This window comes from Babylonia areolata, chromosome 5, assembly GCF_041734735.1.
Source record: "Babylonia areolata isolate BAREFJ2019XMU chromosome 5, ASM4173473v1, whole genome shotgun sequence".
Taxonomy (NCBI): domain Eukaryota; kingdom Metazoa; phylum Mollusca; class Gastropoda; order Neogastropoda; family Buccinidae; genus Babylonia; species Babylonia areolata.
This window is the reverse complement of record NC_134880.1, coordinates 5,521,562-5,539,061: the sequence shown is the minus strand read 5'-3', so window position 1 is coordinate 5,539,061 and position 17,500 is coordinate 5,521,562. Positions and strand designations below refer to the sequence as shown.

The window sequence follows — 17,500 nt, the reverse complement described above, 5'->3', positions numbered from 1 at the left end:
TTTTGTGTGTGTTTTTCCAGGGTTTGGGGGTGTTTCTTTGTGTCTGTGTGTCTTTCCAGGGTTGGGGGTGTTTCTTTGTGTCTGTGTGTCTTTCCAGGGTTTGGGGTGTTTCTTTGTGTGTGTCTTTCCAGGGTTTGGGGTGTTTCTTTGTGTGTGTCTTTCCAGGGTTTGGGGTGTTTCTTTGTGTCTGTGTGTCTTTCCAGGGTTGGGGGTGTTTCTTTGTGTGTGTGTTTTTCCAGGGTTGGGGGTGTTTCTTTGTGTTTGTCCTTCCAGGGTTTGGGGTGTTTCTTTGTGTTTTTCCAGGGTTTGGGGTGTTTCTTTGTGTGTGTTTTTCCAGGGTTTGGGGTGTTTCTTTGTGTGTGTCTTTCCAGGGTTTGGGGTGTTTCTTTGTGTCTGTGTGTCTTTCCAGGGTTGGGGGTGTTTCTTTGTGTGTGTCTTTCCAGGGTTTGGGGTGTTTCTATGTGTGTGTCTTTCCAGGGTTGGGGGTGTTTCTTTGTGTGTGTCTTTCCAGGGTTTGGGGTGTTTCTTTGTGTCTGTGTGTCTTTCCAGGGTTGGGGGTGTTTCTTTGTGTGTGTCTTTCCAGGGTTGGGGGTGTTTCTTTGTGTGTGTCTTTCCAGGGTTTGGGGTGTTTCTTTGTGTGTGTCTTTCCAGGGTTTGGGGTGTTTCTTTGTGTGTGTCTTTCCAGGGTTGGGGGTGTTTCTTTGTGTGTGTGTTTCCAGGGTTGGGGGTGTTTCTTTGTGTGTGTGTATTTCCAGGGTTGGGGGTGTTTCTTTGTGTGTGTGTTTCCAGGGTTGGGGGTGTTTCTTTGTGTGTGTGTGTTTCCAGGGTTGGGGGTGTTTCTTTGTGTGTGTGTTTCCAGGGTTTGGGGTGCTTCTTTGTGTGTGTCTTTCCAGGGTTGTGGTGTTTCTTTGTGTGTCTTTCCAGGATTTTGAGGGGGGGGGGTTCTTTGTGTGTGTGTGGTTTGTTTTTTGTTTTTGTTTTTTGTTTGTTTGTTTGTTTGTTTTTTGTTGTTTTTCCAGGGTTACGGTTTCTTTGCTTCGTCGCTTTGCCCCTGAGGGAGGGATGGACGTAAAAAGCAATGCAAGGTTTTGGCAACAGCTATGATTCTCTCTCTCTCTCTCTCTCTCTCTCTCTCTCTCTCTCTCTCTCTCTCTCTCTCTCTCTCTCCATCTTGCCAGGTTTGCGGGAGATTTTTTCTACTTCTGTTTGCCGATGACATAGCTTTGATCTCTACTACTCCTTCCGGACTTCAGAATCAGATTGATAATTTGCAATGAGCTCCCGAGTCTCTTGGATTGACAGTAAGTTGACAGAAAACAAAAATTATAGTTTTTAGAAAAGGTGGTCATCTGAGTAAATATGAGAAATGGTACTGTAAAGGGCAAGAGATTGAAATTGTGAATAGCTGTAAATATTAATTTTAGGCTTTACTTTGTCAACTAGATTATCATTAGATATATCATTGTCCGAGTCTGCAAGCAGGGCGAAGGGTAAAGTGGTGGAGATGATAAAAACTATGTATAGTCTTGGTAATATAGATATGCTCATTTTCTTTAAGTTGTTTGATGCACAAGTCAAACCTATGTTGTTATATTCATCAGAAGTGTGGGGCCTAAGTCATGTTAAAGTTATAGAAAACATACACCTTTTTGCTTGTAAACATTTCTTAGGTGTCAGTGGGAAAACATCAAACACAATGGTGTATGGAGAGACAGGCAGATATCCGCTTTACATTGATAGTTATTTGAGTGCAGTAAGATACTGGTTTAAAATACAAAAAAATGACACCGACTAAATTACCAAAGCAGGCATACGAAAGAAATATGAACGAAGAAAGACAATCTAAAACTGGGCATTTCAGGTAAAGCAGTGTTTAGATTCGTTTGGATTTTCAGAAGAATGGATATATGGAGGGGTGTGGGAGGGAAAAAAAAAAGAAAAAAAGTTCAGACAGAAAATGACCGATTGCTATAAACAAGGCTGGAACTGAAAGTTGGAAAATAGTGATCGTTTTAAGGAATACCGCAAATTCAAATCTGTATTACAGTCAGAAAATATACCTGCGAGATACTACAATAGCAACATTTAGAGTGGCTCTGGTGAAGTTTCGTCGAGGTGTTAACGAACTTTTAAAGTAAATAAAAGATATAACGATATGGCAAAACCAAAAACCTGTCCCTTCTGTGATGATCTAGTGTAATAAGAGATGTTGTCATGTTTATTTACTATGCTTTCCGTTCCAGAGAGGAACTAATGTGAAGTTTAATTTAAAATGTTAAAATCAAATTCCATGGCAGAGCAATTATGTTTAAGTTATGTTGAATATGGTTTTTCCTTAATTTTTCGAATCGTTATCTTTATGTGTACGTGTTTCCATTAAACTGTGAATCAACAGTCCTGTGAAAACAGTCTGTGGGAATCATTGTGAATCAACGCCCCGTCGTGTGAAAACAGTCTGTGGGAATCATTGTGAATCAACGCCCCGTCCTATGAAAACAGTCTGTGGGAATCATTGTGAATCAACGCCCCGTCCTATGAAAACAGTGTGTGGGAATCATTGTGAATCAACGCCCCGTCGTGTGAAAACAGTGTGTGGGAATCATTGTGAATCAACGCCTCGTCCTATGAAAACAGTCTGTGGGAATCATTGTGAATCAACGCCTCGTCCTATGAAAACAGTTTGTGGGAATCATTGTGAATCAACGCCCCGTCGTGTGAAAACAGTCTGTGGGAATCATTGTGAATCAACGCCCCGTCGTGTGAAAACAGTTTGTGGGAATCATTGTGAATCAACGCTCCGTGCTATGAAAACAGTGTGTCGGAATCATTGTGAATCAACGCCCCGTCGTGTGAAAACAGTCTGTGGGAATCATTATGAATCAACGCCCCGTCGTGTGAAAACAGTCTGTGGGAATCATTGTGAATCAACGCCCCGTCGTGTGAAAACAGTCTGTGGGAATCATTGTGAATCAACGCCCCGTCGTGTGAAAACAGCCTGTGGGAATCATTGTGAATCAACGCCCCGTCCTATGAAAACAGTCTGTGGGAATCATTGTGAATCAACGCCCCGTCGTGTGAAAACAGTCTGTGGGAATCATTGTGAATCAATGCCCCGTCGTGTGAAAACAGTCTGTGGGAATCATTGTGAATCAATGCCCCGTCGTGTGAAAACAGTCTGTGGGAATCATTGTGAATCGACGCCCCGTCGTGTGAAAACATCCTGTGGGAATCATTGTGAATCAACGCCCCGTCGTGTGAAAACAGTCTGTGGGAATCATTGTGAATCGACGCCCCGTCGTGTGAAAACAGTCTGTGGGAATCATTGTGAATCGACGCCCCGTCGTGTGAAAACAGCCTGTGGGAATCATTGTGAATCAATGCCCCGTCGTGTGAAAAGTCTGTGGGAATCATTGTGAATCGACGCCCCCGTCCTATGAAAACAGTCTGTGGGAATCATTGTGAATCAATGCCCCGTCGTGTGAAAACAGTCTGTGGGAATCATTGTGAATCGACGCCCCGTCCGTATGAAAACAGTCTGTGGGAATCATTGTGAATCAACGCCCCGTCGTGTGAAAACAGTCTGTGGGAATCATTGTGAATCAACGCCCCGTCCTATGAAAACAGTCTGTGGGAATCATTGTGAATCAACGCCCCGTCGTGTGAAAACAGTGTGTGGGAATCATTGTGAATCAACGCCCCGTCGTGTGAAAACAGTCTGTGGGAATCATTGTGAATCAACGCCCCGTCGTGTGAAAACAGTGTGTGGGAATCATTGTGGTAAAAGTTTGGGTTGACTGCTGAGTGTAGCTGTTCGGTAATCATGGCAGTGTCGCTGTAAATTGCCGAGACAGAATGGATGCTATATCGTATTTCTTTATTCTTCTTTACTTATCTATCATTATCATCTTCTTCTTTTTATATATATATATTTTTATTCCTTCCTTTATTTCATTTTATTATATCTGTTTTGTATCTAGTTTATTTCATTTTATCTATTTATTTATCATTATTATCTATTTTCATTCTTATTTCCATTTCATTTTGTTAATTTTCCCCCCCACAAAACCTGCTGACTAAGCGTATTGGATTGGGATACACTTGAGGTCAGGCATCTGCTTAGCAGAGGTGGATTAGCGTATATGGATTTGTCCGAATGCAGTGACAGAACCGAACTCAATGATGCTGGGTAAACTCAGCTGTGTTTTTTGTTTGTTTGTTTTTTTATTCCCACGCAGCCATTTACATTGGGTGGTCTTCATGAAACCTTTCTGGGGTGGCTTCTGTTTGAGTCATGCTTCGGCTGCTAAGCGGGTGGTGGGGTGGGGGTGGGGGATGAGGGAGGGGCGGGGGTGTGTGGCGTGGGGGGGCTATACTGAAGTCATCATGAGGCTGTCGAAAAATGATTTTGTACGTTGAATGCTCGGGTGGTAAGACTCCGTTTTAAGGAATTAGCGTTGTTTGAATTGGCTGTAGTGCTTATTACCGTAGTTTTATAGTGTGTAAGTTGTGTGTTAGTTTCAGTGTTCCGTTTCTTGTTGTTGTTGTTTTTGTAATTGTTTTGTTTGTTTCTTCTTCTCCTTCTACTTCTTCTTCTTCTTCTTCATCACCATCATCACTATCATCGTCTTCCTCTTCTTCTTTTTCTCCTCCTCCTTCTTCTTCTTCTTCTTCATCATCACCATCATCATTATCATCGTCTTCTTCTTCTATCGTCTTCTTCTTATTCTTATTCTATCGTAACTGTTGCAAAGCGAATTTACAGCGAAAATTTCATAATAAAGACTCTTATGTTGGCTTTCACATGTGACGGAGTCCCGGCCTATTCATGTGCACTGAGCTTGTTTAGCGAAACCTCAAATATACCAAGCCCCAATTACTCCGTACCGAATATAAAGACTGCAAACGTAATCATGACAAACCCGGTGACCGAACTCAAACCAGATACTTCCTCATTCCACAAACTGTTTAACCATTCAACACTCACACAGTTGTACAAAGACACCAGCTGTCCATTTTCAGACTGTTTTGTTTCTTGACACAAAGGCGGCACACATGGCGTGTTCCATTATCAACTTTTGACCCCAAACAACCAATCTATCTACCGAAATCCAACCCAAAACCATCGAGAGAGGGCGAAGGAGCACACAGAACTTGAGAAGCCTGACCAACCTAAAGTCAACACTGTCCGGTGGTATTGCACACACCACCACCACCAGCTATGAAGCGGTCCAGTTCAGACAACGTGATAGGGGGAGGGAGGGAGGGAGGGGGGGAAGAGGAGGGAGGGGGTGTGAAAGGACGACAACAGGATAACCGACATACTTGAAGAACTCTGCTTGACACTTCCTGTGCGGCGCCACAGTCTTCGCAGAGTTAAAGAAGAAGAATGAACAAGGAGGAGGAGGAGGAGAATAAGAAGAAGAAAAGAAGAAGAAGAAGACGATGATAATGATGATGGTGATGAAGAAGAAATAGAAGAAGGAGAAGAATAAGATGATGATGATGATGAAGAAGAATGAAGAAGAAGACGATGATAATGATGATGGAGAAGAAGAAGAGGAGGAGAAAGAAGAGGGAGAAGACGATGATAATGATGATGATGATGATGAAGAATTAAGAAGAAGAAGAATGAAGAAGAAGAAGAAGAAGGAGGAGGAGGAGAAGGAGGAGGAGACGGAGTAGGAGAAGAAGAAGAAGACTATGATAATGATGATGGTGATGAAAAAGAAGGAGAAAAAGAAGAAGAAGAAGACGATGATAATGATGATAGTGATGAAAAAGAAAACGAAGAAGAAGAAGAAGAAGAAAAGATGCTTCATGCAAAAAGGACACACCTTCCATATTGTCCTTTGAGGATGACATCAACAAACAAGCTTAGAAATACAAGGTTATCGGTAGCTGATATATATATATATTTTTTTTGTTGTTGTTTATTTAGGAGGAATATTCTTTATCTCATTTCTCTCAAAGCTGAATACCACAGAAGATACTGTACCCCATCATCGTTATATTTGCTGCACAAATGACAAATCAGACCATGATCACCGGATTCACTACATCCAAAAATAACGAGAAACTAAGTTTCACACACACACACACACACACACACACACACACACACACACACACACACACACACACACACACACACACACACACACACACACAAACACACACACACACACACACACACACACAGTACGATTTCGTTTTGTACGTGCAACAATAATAAATGCGTGACTTTTTTTTGTCAAACATGGTCATTCCATGTCTGCCAACGAGGATCGATAACTGTTAAAAACTGAATTTTCGTATGATTCTATCACCAGCAGAAGCTCGGCGGTGGGGCTTTATTTAACTCTCTCCATTCGAACGGCGAAAGAGACGACGTTAACAGCGTTTCACCCCAATTACCATCATCAAAATATTGCAAGCGGAAGGCTCTTATACTGAAGACGTGAATGTTAACAAAGAATACCACAATTCTGACGACTGAAGCTAACGGCTGGGTCATTCAGACACCCACTGGACATCCGAGGGGTCTGTGTAGAGGAGAAGAGAGGACTGGCTGTACTGAGTGAGTTAAAGGGACAGACTTACCGAGAAGCAGTTCTAGACACTGACAGCGCTGGAAGTACATACCTTGTACTATATTCCCTGTTGACTAGGAAGCCAGTTTAGTTCGTTAAAAATATGTACACTACAAGTGAAAATGAGGAATTTTCCTATGAGCCACAGTAGATTACCGATTTTTTTTTTTTTTTTTTAAATCAGACTTCACTAATTCACCACGCAAGCCATATTGATACTCGATTAAACAGAATCGTAGACCGTTAGAAATGACAAAAGGTGGTGTAAAATCAAAGGTAGCCTACCTTAAGATGAAGATAAAATGTTTCGATTTTTAGACTCTGTCAAGAATCGTACATCACTTACCAGCTTTTTCCCTTGATTGAAAACATCATTTTATGAACTTGGCAGGTATTCTACATTCACCATTTAGCAAACCTTAAAGCCGGTGTTGTGTGCCTCGAACAGCAGGGATAGCAAACATCGGGTGTCGTGTAGCTACACCGCACTAAAGGCCTTCAGGTGTACGCACGTCAGCAACACCCACAAACTTCTTCAAAGCAAATAAATGTCCGGGACTGGCAGCACAACGCGAGCTCTGTTTCAAATCCCCTACAACACCACAACTATACTGCACCATGTGCTGGATTTGGGAGAAGTAGAGAGAGAGAGAGAGAGGAGAGGGGAGGGGGGATAGAAAGAAAGAAAGAAAGAAAGAAAAAAATAGATGAATAAATGAATGGAAATTAACTCACGAATTGTCCTACGGTGCATGTACCATCTAATTGTCCGACTTACAAATCTGTCCTTGTTTGGAAACACACACAGACACACACAGAGACAAGCACACACACACACACACACACACACACACACAGACACACACACACACACACACACACACACACACACACACACACACACACACACACACAGAGAAAACAGAGAGATGGACAGAGAGACAGACACAGTAACACAGAGACATTGGATAGAAGTACATGTACATCCACAACAACAGCAAAAATGACACAATGTGAATATACGTTAAACTGAAACACAGAGAGAGAGAGAGAGAGAGAGAGAGAGAGAGAGAGAGAGAGAGAGAGACAGAGAATAGGAACACCCACCATCACCCACAGCCACCCACTCAGATAACTTTGGTCTAAGATCATGCAACAGGATTACGGAAAACAAAAAACAAAAATCAAGAACCTCTTGAAGTCTTGCAGTTTTCTTTTGGGGGGCGGTGAGGGGGGTTGGGGGGGGGGGAGCATTGTGAAATGATGCCTATATTCGATGAGAGGCTAGTGGAAGACCATATGCAACTTGCTTAATTCAAAACATCTCTTGATTTGTTGAACATTTATAATTATTTATAGTATAATGCATTTTTTTTTTAATACACACCTTTACTAAGTTGTCATTCACTCTGTGAAGTCTGTGAGTAAATAGACGTTAAACCAAAAATAACACAGACACACAGACACACAGACACACACACACACACACACACACACACACACACAAACAACACACACATACACAAACAAACAAACACACACACACACTAAAACAACACACAAAAACACAGAACTTACTATCTGTCTCATAAACAGCCGCAGTTAAGTATCGGTATTTCCGACTCCCAGAAAAACAAAAAAACAACAACACACACCACTCACCACCCGCGCGGGTGGCAGCCCTTGACATGAATGACAGGGGTTCCCTCCCCTCCCTTCCCACGCTTAACGTGAACGCTGTGGTCTGTCTGGGATCTAAACTCAACCCACGTTCATCGCCCCCCCCCCCCCCCCCCCCCCCTTCCTTTGTCCCCCACCCCACCCCCACCCCCTCTTCTCCACACACCTCCCAACCCTTACCTCCACTCGTCCCTCATCCCTTTCCCCCCTTCCCCCCCTCTCCCCCCCCCCACCCCCCACACATACACACACGCACACAGCACACCACACATAAACACACACGCTTGACTTGTGCTGTTGACAACAACAACAAAAAATTGTATGGAGGTGTTGGATATCTGGTTGGAGTTAGCGGCTGTTCGTGGTTTTTCTTTTTTTCTTTTTTTGTTTTGTTATATATTCTTCTTTAATTGCTATTTTGTTTCTTCGCACGTGTGTGTGTGTGTGTGTGTGTGTGTGTGTGTGTGTGTGTGTGTGTGTGTGTGTGTGTGTGTGTGTGTGTTGCATGTACATATCAATGATATTCAGCGGTAAAGGTGAGTAAGGGTTGCGTGTGCTCGTACGTATGAGTGCGCATGGTGGTATGAGTTATCCTGGTGTGTCTACGTTCCATGTTATTCTCTCTGTTTGTCGATTGTTCAGTATGTCTATCTGTCTGTCTGTCTGTCTGTGTGTGACTCTCCCCTCTTATTCTTGTTTGTTCTTCTTTTTTTGCACAACACAAAAACCCAACAAACACAAAACCCCCACAACACAAAGAGGCGTTCAGTTCACGTTCCCCAGGTCGTTATTATGCCTTTTTTTTTTCCTTTTTTTTTTTTTTTTAACCCGGGGACAAGGGTGCCGTATGGCTTTGGTGGAAAGAGCGAGTCAAATTTTGATCGATCGCTGTTTCTGGGGTTTTGGGTCCCCCGACAGTTAGGGCTGAAAAGAAAGCCTTTTGAAAGAAATGAAATGTGGTGGTTTTAAAAAATGAGGAAAAGCGAGAACGTGTTTATTTGGGAAAAAAACCCCCCCCCTCCTCTCTCTCTCTCCTCTTTCCTGTCTCTCCCCCTCTCATTTCCCCTCTCTTTTTTTTCCCCTTTTCCCCCTTTCCCCCCCTTTTTCCCTTTTTTCCCTTCTCTCCCCCCCTCTTCTCTCTTTTCCCTTTCCCCCTATCTCCCCCCTCTTTCCCCCTTTTTTTCCCTTTCTCTCCCCCTCTACACTCTTCATCTCTCTCTCTCTCTTCTCTCTTTTCCCTCTCTCTCCCCCTCTTCTCTTCCTCTTCTCCCCCTCTCCTCTCTCCCTTCTCTCCCCCCTTCCCTCTCACTCTCTTCCCTCTCTCTCCCCCCTCTCTCGCTCTTCCCTCTCTCCCCATCCCCCCCTCTCTCTTCCCTCTCCCCCCCACCCTCTCTCTCCCCCCCTCTCTCTTCCCTCCCCCTCCCCCCCCTCTCTCTTCCCTCTCCCCCACCCTCTCTCTCCCCCCTCTGTCATGGAAATATTACATATTTCATGTTACACATATGAATGACATTTTGTATTGTAATTTCTTATGATAGCTTGCAATGGCCACACCAACTGTTGGGTTAAGACATACGTTCATTAGGCATGAGTATTTCGAGGAGGAAAAAAGATAGAAGAACAATGAAATCGTCAACTGCAAAGAGAGAGGCTGCTGATTTTGACCCAAAACTGTATTTGTATGATGAAAAATACATCATATACCTTGGCGAATATGGACCTCGGGAAATATAGACACGAGGGAACGTCGATCTGGGGGAATATAGACCTGTGTGTGTGTGTGTTTGTGTGTGAGTGTGCGTGCGTGCGTACATGCGTGTGTGTGTGTTTGTGTGCGTGTGTGTGTGTGTATGCGTGTGCGTGCGTGTGTGTGTGCGTGCGTGCGTGCGTGCATGCGTGTATGTGTTTGTGTGCGTGCGTGCCTGTGTGTGTATGAGTGTGCGTGCGTGAGTGTGTGTATGTGTGTGTGTGTGTGTGTGTGTGTGTGTGCGTGCGCGCGCGCGTGCGTGTGTGTGACCAGGCCTGGAGGAATAGGAACAAGGGTAACATAGACTTTGGGGAACATAGTCCTACCATTTGTGTGTGTGTGTGTGTGTGTGTGTGTGTGTGAGTGTGTGTGTGTGTGTGTGTGTGTGTGTGTGTGTGTGTTTGTGTGTGTGTGTGTGTGTGTGTGTGTGTGTGTGTGTGTGTGTGTGTGTGTGTGTGTGTGTGTGTGTGTGTGTGTGTGTGTGTGTGTGTGTGTGTGTGTGTGTGTGTGTGTGTGTGTGTGTGTGTGTGTGTGAACACTGACCTTGAAGAACACAGACCTGGGAGAACATAGACCTGGGGGAACTTAAACACACACACACGCACACACACAGAGCACAGCACAGCACAGCACAGCACAACACAGCACTCACTCACACACACACACACACACACACACACACACACACACACACACACCACACTCACTCACTCACTCACTCACAGAAAAGGGAGAGACAGACACAGAGAGAGACAGAGAGAAAGACAGGCAAATGACACCACAGGTTCTTAACCTCTGTACCACCAATGTCCCATTTCATTAAGCCGCTATGAAAACCGGTATCACAGCTAAGCGTGCGACTTCAGTAGAAATCCCTCCGCTGTCGGAGGTCAATATTTGTGAATATTTATTTAGTCTCCTTAACTGTGTACGCTCGGTGATACCAGTGGGGGCTGTTTTTTTTTTTTATCTGGTGATACGCTTCCATGGCCGGTAAGAGAGCCGACAGGAGAGAGAGACTAGTGATGGGGCAGGGTAAGGCAGGGGGGGGATTGAGAGAGGGGAGAGAGAGAGGGGGGGAGAGAGAGAGGGGGGTGGAGAGAGAAGGGGGAGAGAGAGGGGTGGAGAGAGAAGGGGGAGAGGGGAAGAGGGAGAGATTGAGAGAGGGGAGAGAGAGGGGGAGATAGAGAGGGAGAGAGAGGGGAGAGAGAGAGGAGAGAGAGAAGAGGGAGAGGGGAGAGAGAGAGGGAGAGAGAGGGGAGAGAGAGAGGGGGAGAGAGAGAGGGAGAGAGAGGGGAGAGAGAGAGGAGAGAGAGAAGGGGGAGTGAGAGGGGAGAGAGAGAGGGAGAGAGAGAGGGGGAGAAAGAGAGGGGGAAGAGAGGGAGAGAGAGAGAGAGGGGAGGGGAGAGGGAGAGAGAGATGGAAGAGAGAGAGGGGGTAGGTGAGAGAAAGGGATAGAGAGAGGCGGGGAGAAAGAGAGGGGGGAGACGGGGGAGGGGAGAGGGAGAGAGAGAGGGGGGAGGGGGAGAGAGAGAGCGAGAGACAGAGAGGGAGGGAGACGGGGGGAGAAAAAGAGGGGGGAGAAAAAGGGGAGAGAGATGGGGGAGGGGAGAGAGAGGGGTTAGGGGAGACAGGGGGGAGAGAGAGAGGGGGAGAGAGAGGGTGGAGAGGGACAGGGGGGAGAGAGGGGGAGAGGGGTGAGAGCGAGAGAGAGGGAGGGCGAGAGACAGGGGGAGACGGGGGGGAGACAGGGGGAAGGGGAAAGAGAGAGGGGGGAGAGGAAGGGAAGAGAGAGAGAGGTTGGGGGCAGGGGAGAGAGCTATATATATATATATATATATATATATATATATATATATATATATATATATATATATATATATATATATATATATATATACAGACAGAGAGACAGGCAAACTGAGACAGAGAGAGAAAGACAGAGATAAACAAGAGTCAAAGTGAGACGCCAAAACACACACACACACACACACACACACACACACACACAGAGGTAGACAGACAGATATTATGAACAGAGGCGGCGATGGGGGAAAGAGAGGATCGACTGAGGAAGAGGGAAGGAGAGATTGAGAGAGAAAGGAGAGAGAGATTGAGGAAGAGGGAAGGAGAGATTCAGAGAGAAAGGAGAGAGAGATTGAGGAAGAGGGAAGGAGAGATTCAGAGAGAAAGGAGAGAGAGATTGAGGAAGAGAGAAAGGAGAGAGAGATTGAGGAAGAGGGAAGGAGAGATTGAGAGAGAAAGGAGAGAGAGATTGAGGAAGAGGGAAGGAGAGATTGAGAGAGAAAGGAGAGAGAGATTGAGGAAGAGGGAAGGAGAGATTAAGAGAGAAAGGAGAGAGAGATTGAGGAAGAGGGAAGGAGAGATTGAGAGAGAAAGGAGAGAGAGATTGAGGAAGAGAGAAAGGAGAGAGAGATTGAGGAAGAGGGAAGGAGAGATTGAGAGAGAAAGGAGAGAGAGATTGAGGAAGAGGGAAGGAGAGATTGAGAGAGAAAGGAGAGAGATTGAGGAAGAGGGAAGGAGAGATTGAGAGAGAAAGGAGAGAGAGATTGAGGAAGAGGGAAGGAGAGATTGAGAGAGAAAGGAGAGAGAGACTGAGGAAGAGGGAAGGAGAGATTGGGAGAGAAAGGAGAGAGAGATTGAGGAAGAGGGAAGGAGAGATTGAGAGAGAAAGGAGAGAGAGACTGAGGAAGAGGGAAGGAGAGATTGAGAGAGAAAGGAGAGAGAGACTGAGGAAGAGGGAGAGATTGAGAGAGAAAGAAGGAGGGAGAGATTGAGGAAGAGGGAAGGAGAGATTGAGAGAGAAAGGAGAGAGAGATCGAGGAAGAGGGAAGGAGAGATTGAGAGAGAAAGGAAAGAGAGATTGAGGAAGAGGGAAGGAGAGATTGAGAGAGAAAGGAGAGAGAGATTGAGGAAGAGAGAAAGGAGAGAGAGATTGAGGAAGAGGGAAGGAGAGATTGAGAGAGAAAGGAGAGAGAGATTGAGGAAGAGGGAAGGAGAGATTGAGAGAGAAAGGAGAGAGAGATTGAGGAAGAGGGAAGGAGAGATTGAGAGAGAAAGGAGAGAGAGATTGAGGAAGAGAGAAAGGAGAGAGAGATTGAGGAAGAGGGAAGGAGAGATTGAGAGAGAAAGGAGAGAGAGATTGAGGAAGAGGGAAGGAGAGATTGAGAGAGAAAGGAGAGAGAGATTGAGGAAGAGGAGAGATTGAGAAAGGAGAGAGAGACTGAGGAAGAGGGAAGGAGAGATTGAGAGAGAAAGGAGAGACTGAGGAAGAGGGAAGGAGAGACTGAGAGAGAAAGGAGAGAGAGATTGAGGAAGAGGGAGAGACTGAGAGAGAAAGGAGAGAGAGATTGAGGAAGAGGGAGAGACTGAGAGAGAAAGGAGAGAGAGATTGAGGAAGAGGGAGAGACTGAGAGAGAAAGGAGAGAGAGATTGAGGAAGAGGGAGAGACTGAGAGAGAAAGGAGGGAGAGATTGAAGAAGAGGGAGAGACTGAGAGAGAAAGGAGGGAGAGATTGAGGAAGAGGGAGAGATTGAGAGAGAAAGGAGAGAGAGATTGAGGAAGAGAGAGAGATTGAGAGAGAAAGGGGAGAGAGATTGAGGAAGAGGGAGAGACTGAGAGAGAAAGGAGGGAGAGATTGAGGAAGAGAGAGAGATTGAGAGAGAAAGAAGAGGGAGAGATTAAGGAAGAGGGAGAGATTGAGAGAGAAAGGAGGGAGAGATTGAGGAAGAGAGAGAGATTGAGAGAGAAAGAAGAGGGAGAGATTAAGGAAGAGGGAGAGATTGAGAGAGAAAGAAGAGGGAGAGATTAAGGAAGAGGGAGAGATTGAGAGAGAAAGGAGGGAGAGATTGAGGAAGAGAGAGAGACTGAGAGAGAAAGAAGAGGGAGAGATTAAGGAAGAGGGAGAGATTGAGAGAGAAAGGAGGGAGAGATTGAGGAAGAGAGAGAGATTGAGAGAGAAAGGAGAGAGAGATCGAGAGAGACACAGACAGTGAGAGATCCAGACATGGACATAGACATGTAGGGAAACAGACAGGGAGAGAAGGAGAGACAGATACAAACTGAGACAAACAGAGATAGACAGACAGACAGACAGATAATGTCGGCAGAAGGTGGGAGAGGCCAAAAGAGGACAAGAGACAGACAGACGGAGACAGAAGGATTGACAGGTAGACAGACTGACAGACAGACACACACAGAGACAGACAGACAGACAGACAAAGACAGAATGGTTGATAGGTAGATAGACTGACAGACACACACACACAAAGACAGACAGACAGACGGAAACAGAATGATTGATAGGTAGATAGACTGACAGACAGACACACACAGAGACAGACAGACAGACGGAAACAGAATGATTGATAGGTAGATAGACTGACAGACAGACACACACAGAGACAGACAGACAGACAGACAGACGGAGACAGAATGATTGATAGGTAGATAGACTGACAGACAGACACACACAGAGACAGACAGACAGACAGACAGACAGACAGACGGAGACAGAATGATTGATAGGTAGATAGACTGACAGACAGACACACACAGAGACAGACAGACAGACAGACAGAGACAGAGATGTTGTCGACAGAAGGTGGGAGAGGACAAGGGAAGTGAAGCTGAGAGAGAGAGAGAGAGAGAGACAGACAGACAGACAGACAGATAGATACACACACACACACACACACACACACACACACACACACACAGGAACGCACGCACATACACATACACACACACACGCGCGCGCGCGCATAGGAACAAATTAACGTTTCTGAAATGATGAATTTTTATTCACAGTTGCCAGTCAAACAAAACAGTTCATCAAACATGTTTTTTTTTTTTTAATGTCGGTTCAAATGACTGATGGTATATATATACAAGAGCAAGAAATTCAAGGACATTCTGTTTTAATGTGTGTGCTGCATACTGTAGGAAAACGTGGAATGTGATTTGATGCACACAGGACCAGTGTAGTTCAAGACAGATGATTATGAACTGAAGCCATGCACCACTGACCTGATTTCTACACGTCACAAAAAAACAAAACAAAAAAAAACAAAAAACAACAACACATATCACAGAGTATAAAAGAAACAATCGTTTTTGCAGGACACAATAATGAAATAAGACAAGTGAAGGTTTGATTCATCATTCACAAACCCAACAACGATCTGAAATCCACTTCCAATCCCCAACAATCTTCTCCCCCAAACCCCGCCACACCCCTACCCTTCCCCCTACTCCCACACCCGTCTTCCGTACGTACCTTCCACCCTCCACAACCCCCACCCTTTCTTCTTCTACTATCAGTCACTCCCTCACCCCTCACCCCACACCATCACCCTCAGATCCTTCAGGACCAGTTTCAAGCTCATGCCGTGTTGTTGTTGTTGTTGGAGCAAGGTGAACAAGGACCGAATCCAGTGCAAGCTGGTCCCCACCAGACACACAGTTCCTGGCCAAACAATCCAACGACGTCATCAAAAGACCGACCAACGACTGAGCGACCATCAGCAGTTTCCGGACGCCGGCGAACAAGTATTCCACGTGCCCCCCCCCCCCCCCCTCCCACCCCCCTCACCCACCCACCCCTCCCCTCAACCTTCTACATAAAAGGGTCTCTGCAACTTCCTACCACCCTTCTGCCTCCCCACCACCACTCTCCGCACCCCCTCCCCCCCCCCCCCCCCACACACACACAACCACCCTCCCCAACACACATACACACAGACACACACACCACAGCAACTTGTTCCCTTCCTTCCACCACTCCTCACCTCCCCTTCCGGGGGGACAGTCGATGCAACGACAACACCCCTACACCCCCCCCCCCCCCCCCCCCCCCCCCCCCCCTCCGCCCCCCCACACACACACCCACCCTCCCCCAGTGGGCAATGGGTGAAAAGGTCCAGAGATCGATCCTTTCACAGCTTCTGAATCCAGACTTCGTTGTGGCGGTTGGCGAACTGGTACGGACCGTCATAGCCGGCCGTGTAGTAGTAGTGGGTTTCCACGCTGGAGGCTGTCTTGGTGTCGGAGGACAGAGCCTTATACAGCTCCATCACTTTCTGTGTCTTGTCCTCGTCTGTGGCCCAGCCTGGGAAGCTCCTGTGGAGAAAAAAAAAAAGATTGACTGATTGATTGGTTTGGGTAGATTGACTGATTGATTGGTTTTGGGGTACATGAAGCGGTTAAAGGGAAGGAGGGGGGAGTACGGGCGGGCCGGGGGGGGGGGGAGAGGAGGTTTTGAGGCGGAGGAGGGGGATGGGGCAAAGATTTGAGGGTTGGGGTAGGATGGGGGATGTGTGTGTGTGTGTGTGTGTGTGTGTGTGTGTGTGTGTTTGTGTGTGTGTGTGTGTGTGTGTGTGTGTGTGTGTGTGTGTGTGTGTGTGTGTGTGTGTGTGTGTCTGTGTGTGTGTCTGTGTCCGTATATGTGTGTTTGTGGTTAGGGTGGGGTAGTGTTATGTATGCATGTATGTGTGTCTGTCTGTCTCTGGGCTTATGCATGAGTGTGTGTAGGGAGGGAGAGAGAAAGGATGTTGTATCCGTGCACGTGTGTGTGTGTGAGTGTGTGTGTGTGTGTGTGTGTGTGTGTGTGTGTGTGTGAGCGCGTGCGCGGTTGTCTGTGTGTGTGTGTGTGTGTGTGTGTGTGTGTGTGTGTGTGTGTGTGTGAATCTATTCAAACATGTCATTTGTCTAGTGCATAACAGAAGAGTGCACTGCACAGCTCCAGAAATGTTCCCACTTTTTTTTTTCTTCATATATCATTAACATCCATAGGGAAACAACAGACCAATGGACAGACGGACAAACGGACAGACAGACAGACAGACAGACAAGCGTGAGAGTTGGGAAGCAGGGTAGACAGGGCAGTAGACCTGTGGCCGGCGGTCGCGATCCGACTGACTGGGAAAGCTTCCTGCCGCTGGGGAAATCGATGATGGATTGCAGTCAGCGCGGTTACGGGTAAGGCTGTGAAGGTTGGTGCTGAGTGACGTGGATTATTGAGAAAGAGCGAGCGAACGAATGAGGGAGAGAGTGACAGACAAAGACAGAGAGAGAGAGAGACAGAGAGAGACACAGAGAGACAGAGAGAGACAAAGAGAGAGACAGAGACAGAGAGACAAATAGAGAGACAGAGAGAGACAGACAGAGAGAGACAGAGACAGACAGAGAGACAGAGACACAGAGAGAGAGAGACAAAGAGAGAGACAGAGACACACACACACACAGACAGAGAGACACACACACAGAGACAGACAGACAGACAGAGACAGAAAGATAGAGAGAGACACAGAGAGAGACAGAGAGAGAGAGGGAGAGAGTGGAGAGAGAGAGACAGAAGGGTGGAGAAAGAGAGAGAGAGACAGAAGGGCGGAGAGAGAGAGACAGACAGACAGACAGACAGAGACAGAAAGATAGAGAGAGAGAGACAGAGAGAGAGAAGGAT

The 17,500-nt window shown here is 46.2% G+C and overlaps 1 protein-coding gene across 1 annotated transcript in view; it reads right to left on the bottom strand.

Annotated features, from left to right (window-relative positions):
- Positions 1-15,957: 15,957 nt before the first annotated feature.
- Positions 15,958-17,500, bottom strand: part of LOC143282328 (heme-binding protein 2-like) — an 8,186-nt gene continuing 6,643 nt past the window's right edge. Inside the window, exon 5 of the mRNA XM_076587933.1 lies at positions 15,958-16,158. Within this exon, the coding sequence (XP_076444048.1) occupies positions 15,975-16,158 (184 nt within the window). The 3' untranslated portion in view covers positions 15,958-15,974. The remainder of the gene's footprint in view (positions 16,159-17,500) is intronic.